At 37.2% G+C, this 7,098-nt stretch overlaps 1 protein-coding gene across 1 annotated transcript in view; it reads right to left on the bottom strand.

The window, feature by feature from the left end:
- LOC107698208 (DENN domain-containing protein 4B-like) overlaps positions 1–7,098 on the bottom strand; it is a 30,441-nt gene that overhangs the window by 3,238 nt on the left and 20,105 nt on the right. Inside the window, 5 exon segments of the mRNA XM_016499167.1 lie at positions 571–629; positions 707–872; positions 2,665–2,716; positions 2,719–2,926; positions 4,134–4,359. Of these exon segments, the coding sequence (XP_016354653.1) occupies positions 571–629; positions 707–872; positions 2,665–2,716; positions 2,719–2,926; positions 4,134–4,359 (711 nt within the window).

Genomic DNA, 7,098 nt, shown 5'->3' on the forward strand with positions numbered 1-7,098 from the left:
ATATATATATATATATATATATATATATATGTGTATTTATATACATTGCTATTTGCACTTCAGGTTAGATGCAAACTGCAATTCATTGGCTTTGTACGTGTACTCTGCACAATAACAATAAAGTTCAATCTAATCTAATCTAATCATCTAATATTTTCCTGTTTGTCTGAGGCTCTGAATTACAGGTAGTAATGCTGTAAATAATGTTCCGTTTCTTGCACAGACTGACCGTTTCGCTTCACAAGATCTTAATATACTGTATATTGTCAGGAGTCAATTTTTAATTTTGTATTGCCTGTATATGCGTTTTTGTCTCTCAAAGTGCCGGTAGCCATTGACTTGCATTTTATGAATCGCCAAGGATCATGGTTTCAGCTAAAAATCTTCTTTACTGTTCTACTGAAGAAAAAAAGTCTCCTACATCTTTGATGGCCTAAGAGTCAAAAAAAACAAAAAAAACAGCAAATGTCGATTTTTTTTTGTTGAACCATTGCTTTAAGTTTTCTTTCTAAAAAAATAAAAAAAAAGAAATGCTGTTGTTTTTGTGTTTGCTGGTTTTGCGCGACTCACTGACGTGATCTTTGCCCATGGCAGCCAGCGTGAGGAAGAGCATCTCTCTGTACAGACTCCTGCAGATCCACACAAACACACGTCAGAGTCGCGTTCAGACTCACCTGAGCAACACCTGAGCATCACCACGCCTCACCTCTGTATCCGCGGAGTGCCGGGCTGCTTAGCAACCGTATCCAGGAAGAGCGTGATGGCCTTGTGTACCTCATTCATGCCGATACAGCGCAGCACTTCCTCCAGGAAGCTGAGGTTGAAGGGATGGTTGTGATGCCTCCAGCTGTGGCTGCGCATGGGGACGCCACCTGCAGGACAGGAGGGGAATCACATCAATCAATAACGGGAATCGGCAGATTATTAAAGTGCCCCTATTATGGATTTTTGAAAATGACCTGTCATGCAGTGTGTAACACAGCTCTAAGTGAATGAAAACATCCTGCAAAGTTTTAAATCTGAAAGTGCAGCATGTATAAAGTTATTGTCTCTCAAAAGAAAGAGTTGTCTCTGAATCATTGAAACGAGTCATTTTTAAAACGAATCTCAAGCCGTTTCATGTTACCATCAACATGAAACATTAGCATATTGCCCACCCACTTGTTGCACGCGCAGACCCGGGACAACTTAAAACCCGTGGGATATATATACCGGTTCACATTTACGTCTCTGCGTGTTTGCTGCGGAAAACCATCAGTCGATTTTCGCGTTGGTCTGAATGAAAATGCACATTCATTCTTTGCCACTAGGTGTCGCTTTTGGAGCGGTAAAAATAGCTGTTTCCCCGGTAACGCTGTACACAAAGCAGCACTGCGCTCACAAACACTGCTTTATCAGGCATCACAGGCGTGATGAAATTAAAATGAGACCAATCGGACCAATCACTGCAGATTAGCGTCACGCAAAGCAGGGGTTTGGAAAAATGAATTGTTGACCGAATCGTTTGGGAGTCGTTGAGCAAATAAGGTAAAAATAAATGCATATTATAAGACAATGAAAGCGTTTTTTGACCTTGCATGTATGTCAAACTGTTGTTGGGGACTCCCAAAACCAAAATATGAACCTTTCATAACCCATAATAGGTTACATATACTCGCCAGTGCTGATTTTTACTTGCATTTGGCACTTGCCGAGTGTTACCCTCATTCATCATGTCTGTTTTGACCCGGAATAGATACATTTTAAAAATTCTAAAAAATACAGTTTTTAGTAAAGGAACAAATCTTTGCGAATGCTTTAAGAGCCTCAAAATACACATTTATTTTTTTCACAAATTTTTTTTTTAAGATACATAAACGTTTAAAAACATGTAACAGGTTTTGTGTTTGGGTTATTTTGACCTGGGTATGTAGGTAATTTTTGTAAAATGATCTATGAAATTATATTAGTGTCAAAAAATGAAATATATGCAGCCTTTTCCCCATATCTCACACACTTTTGGACTGAATTTTGTTGATGAATATGTACATCTATTGAAGAACCCTTGCAGCATGAAAAACATTACTTTATATAAGTAAAATTAATTTATTTTTGTTGAAAACATTTTTAGAGTACTGTTTATTTTGTTTTGATAGAAATAATTATTTAGGTTTCATAAATCTGGACTGTTTTTGAGCAATCATGAGTTAAAAATTCATTCTCAGATTATAAATTGTTATAAATTTTATGCAATGATATATTCAAATCAAATTTCTCAATGATATAAATAGAGAGAGAGAAAGCGAGAGAGAGAGAGAGTGTTGGGATAACATTACTAGTAACGCAAAGTTACATAATCAGATTACTTTTTTCAAGTAACTAGTAAAGTAACACATTACTTTTAAATTTACTAGAAAATACCTGAGTTACTTTTTCAAATAATTAATGCCAGTTACTTTGTTTTCCCGTGTATTGACTGACAGCTCTCCTGTCCTCATGCTGAGAGAAATCGGAAAGGGCCTTTACAGTTGCTAAAAATCTAACTTTTTGGGTTTATGTTATTAAAAAATAAATAAGTAAGGCCAGACCAGGTGACAAAAAGTAACACCAAAGTAACGTAATGCATTACCTTCCTTTAAAAAAAAAAAACTAGGCCCTGTGTGTGTGTGTGTGTGTGTGTCTTACTGTGAATCTTCCAGAGCATGTAGAGCGGCGGCCACTGCTCCGTATCCGGGGTCAGAGCACCAGCGGGCTCAGGTACGCCACCGTCACCTGCGGGGCTCCGCCCACCAACGGCACGCTGCTCACTGATTGGCTGCTGGTCTCAGAGCTGGAGTCCGTCTCTCTGATGCCGTTGCACAGGTGCTGCAGTGTGTCGTCCGGAGTGGAGGGAGGACGCATGATATTCTCCAGCTCATCCTCCACACTCAGGTTACTGCGCTCCACGCTGCACACACGTACACACACACACACACACACAGAGACAGACACACACAGAGACACACAGAGACAGACACACGCACACACACACACAGATCATGTGATTCCATATGACACTTCATTCATACTTCAGATACTTCTATTGGTATTTTATATGTATTCATAAGTTCATGAAGCTGCAGATCATGTAAATAACACACCACATTTTGGGAAACCTTAGTTTAGATTTTCATATAAAAATTTCTTGTGCATTTATAAAATTGTCTTAGAGACGCTGTACTGGACAAAAGCAAATGATATAAAATCATGTGTTGCTGTTGTGCTGATGTGATAAACTTTACATATTTGTTTAGAATTTTTTAACATATATTTTTTTAGTTTGGAAAAACAGTTGTTGTGACAGCAGTATTTCAGACAGTGATTCTTTCATTATTTTTTCACTGATCACAGAAATATCAAATGGACTGAAAATGTGATTTTTTTTAGGTTCTCAAAGCAAAGCAGAATTTCCCTTATTTTTTTAATTTTTAAAACAATTAAAATGTGGAAGAAATTATTATAATCTACTCTTTAAATAAAACAATATATATTTTCTTTAATAAATAATGTTTCAAAATTGTATTTTTTAAATATGTCTATATAGTGTTTTAAATAAATTTAGATTTCAGTTTTAGTTATTTTAGTACAACATTTTATCACAGTTTTTTTTCAACTGCTTACACACATTTTCAAAACTTTGCCTCTTTTTTCAAAACTTCACACACAAATACAAGAATTGCACACAAAATGCAAAAAGCCTCACATCTCTTGCAAAATGAAGCACTGCATTCAAAATATCACAAACACATCTCAAAATCACATTTGCAAACACTTTTGCCATAATATTAATTCCTGTTAGATTTTTGTGAGTTACATAGAGAATCGTGTGTTGCTTTTTGCAAAAAGTGTTTTATGAAATTGAAAACCGAGTCAAAGTCTGAGATCAGTGTCTGGTTTTGCAGATTTGGTGTGTGCTTCTGCTGTTTGAGTGTCAGCTTTCAGAAACTGTGTGACAAGGAAAGATTCTGTGTGTAAGCAGCTGAAAAAACTGTAAATTAAATGAAAACGAGAAATGCTGCTTTTTTAAAATAAATGTAATTTTATTTGAGTTAATGTTTATTTTATTTGAAGTAACAATGTTAAATCTGGTGTTAGTTCTAGTAGTTCTGTGTTACCTGCAGACGGGCCCCAGGTCACAGATCTCTGCGTTTAGCAGCGGTACGAACGGCGCGGAGCAGAACGGACAGGTGGTGTTGAGATTAGAGTCATCAGACGACCAGCCGGCCATGATCTCCTCATCATACACCAGAGAATTACAGCTGCGGCACAGCGAGCAGCTCGACATCAGCACCTGACACGCAGACACAGAGATAAACATAAACACACTCACAGAGACGGATTCTGCTCTCATTCAGTCTGTTTCACCTTTATATCTATAACACAGTGGTTCTCAACCTTTTTTTCCACTGGGCCGCACTATGGTCCAAGTGCAAGTCTCACGGGCCGCACACATATCATTTACACATTACGTCACCAATACAAACCAAACTGATAATATTACAGACTAAATATTATGATATCTAATCGATTACATTCATTGAAATAAATAATTCTACTCCTCATTAATAAAACACCTGATGCTGTTGGGAGCTGACCAATTTTGTGAAATTCGGCTCGAAAGGAGTAACAGCACAATGAAGTTGCGATTGTAAGTTGCAGTCTGTAAGACGCGCACGGAAGCGTGACTGGACACGCCACATTGCAGAAAATGTGCATTCACAAATGTAGCCTATGTTGATCCAAATATGGAAAGCACTTTTGAATTTAATAATCTGAGGGTCTCTCCAGAGATGTTTTGCCACATTTCTGCAATTAAGGATGATTGCTGCATAGTATGGGTGTTTCCTTTTGCCTGAACATCCTTAAGTGAGTGGCGGGGCAAACCGAAAGTCCAGCACTCTCCTACCTTCACTGATACTGCGACTATTCTTGTTTGTATGTGTTCCTTCGTTGGCATTTTCCACATTTTGTTTTTCTCCCTTAAAAACAAATTTGTCCATTCTGATGCTCAATTTTACTGAACTAATGGCTGCTGATTTGAATTGAAATCAAGTGTGTGCTTGTAAGTGTTCGTTAAATGCATAACGTTAATTATGTGAGTAAGTCTGCTCTTGTCTGAAAATAATATATGAAAAACAAAATGATTTTACATAAAAACATTATAGCTTATATTTCTTTAGTACATTTTTAAATTAATGTAAAAACTAAAATGAGTTTTAAAACTGAAAGTTATTTTTTAAATTGTGTTCAGCATGGTGGGTCGCATTTGAATTCGTGACGGGCCACGGACCGCGGGTTGAGAACCACTGCTATAGCGCTTTATTCCATGGTCTGCCTGAATAATGTATTCTGATTGGCTGGCAGGTATGCATTAAAACTCATTAAATGCACAGGTAGTTCCAAGTCAGTTTAATCACTGTTTTATATTAATGCGCTGCTTTAATTGATGCACACAAACCCATACACATCACTCACACACACACAACATTCTTTTGAATAGACTAGAAAACTTTGTTGGCATTAGTTGGCATGGTTCAAATCGTACTTATCTGACCGCCATCAATTCATAGCAGTGAATGAAGAGGTATCATATCAATCACAAGTGCAGTATGGAGTACCTCAAGGCTCAGTACTAGGACCATTACTTTTCTTGGATAATTAGGGGCTCATCTAGTTGCCCAGGTCTCCGTAATAGTGTTTACTATTGTCCTTTTGCATTATTGACACACTATTTCCAATTTGATACTGTAAAGCTGCTTTGACACAATCTGTATTGTTAAAAGTGCTATATAAATAAAGGTGACTTGACTTGACACACACACAAAGAGAGAGAGAGAGTCGGAGATCGCAGATTGCACTGCGCGCACACACACACACTCAAACTTGTAAACGCTTCCCAGTGACTTTTATTAATAAAATAGCCTAGATACTAGATCGCTACATTATATTCCTCAGCAACGAGGTGTAAAATCGCTGTTTTTTAAGGAACACAGCTTCATTGTTTGTAGAGAATAGTATTCATCGTCTGTTTTATTACGTCTTAAATTGATTTTTCCGTACTGCTGGTTCGTCTGGTCAGAGGAGAACTGGCCCCCCGACTGAGCCTGGTTTCTCCCAAGGTTTTTTCTCCATTCTGTCGCCGATGGAGTTTTGGTTCCTTGCCGCTGTCGCCTCTGGCTTGCTCTCTCTCTCTCTCTTGATTAATAATTAATTCAAATAAATGATATAATTGATTCAAATAAATGTGATCTTAAATGTGATTTCATCTCTGAGTCTGGTTTGAAGCGGGCAGAATGCTAGAGTTAACGAGCCGTAACTGACGAAAATAACCATCATTTTTACCCTTGCATTAAACGATTTTAATGCACTCTGCTTCGCGTCGAGTGGTTCTTGGCCTCCACATTGTGCATTAAAATCGTTTAATGCACAGCTAGCCATGCATTATCCCTTACTTATACTACACAGATTAACTCAGATTAGATTCGTCTGAAAGAAGAAAGTCATACGACACCTAGGATGTCTTGAGGGAGAGTAAATCATGGGCTACGTTTCATTTTTGGGTGAACTACTGTAACCCTTTTGTTTTTTTAAAAATGAATACTGAAATATAAAATGATTTTTGAAAAATGAAATGATACTCTCAATATGAAACAAATAGCTCCAGTAGGTGGCGGTGTGTCGCTGTCTTAATGAGTGAGTCATTGAATCATTAATTCAACTGATTCATTCAGATATTAAGCAAGTGACTGGCTTTATGAACGAGTCAGTGAATCACTGACTCACTCAATTAATTCAAAACAATTAATTCATTCAGTAAGGTGTCACCGCTGTGTGTTGATCAAGAGATGCTCATCAGTTCTGCTGTGACTTTGAATGGAACTATTTTCATTTGTGAAATTGAGCAAAAACTAAAATGTAACACAATATTAACTTGTTTATTGAACTGTTGTATAAACTCATGCAGATATATGACATAAATATAAGAGTGATTTTTTGCGCTGATACAGTATCTTGAATTTTAGGCTCATATACACTAAAAAGTGTTCGGTTATTTTTTTAACCCAAATGCTGGGTTCAGCC

Source organism: Sinocyclocheilus anshuiensis, unplaced genomic scaffold, assembly GCF_001515605.1.
Source record: "Sinocyclocheilus anshuiensis isolate Anshui unplaced genomic scaffold, SAMN03320099.WGS_v1.1 scaffold4428, whole genome shotgun sequence".
Taxonomy (NCBI): domain Eukaryota; kingdom Metazoa; phylum Chordata; class Actinopteri; order Cypriniformes; family Cyprinidae; genus Sinocyclocheilus; species Sinocyclocheilus anshuiensis.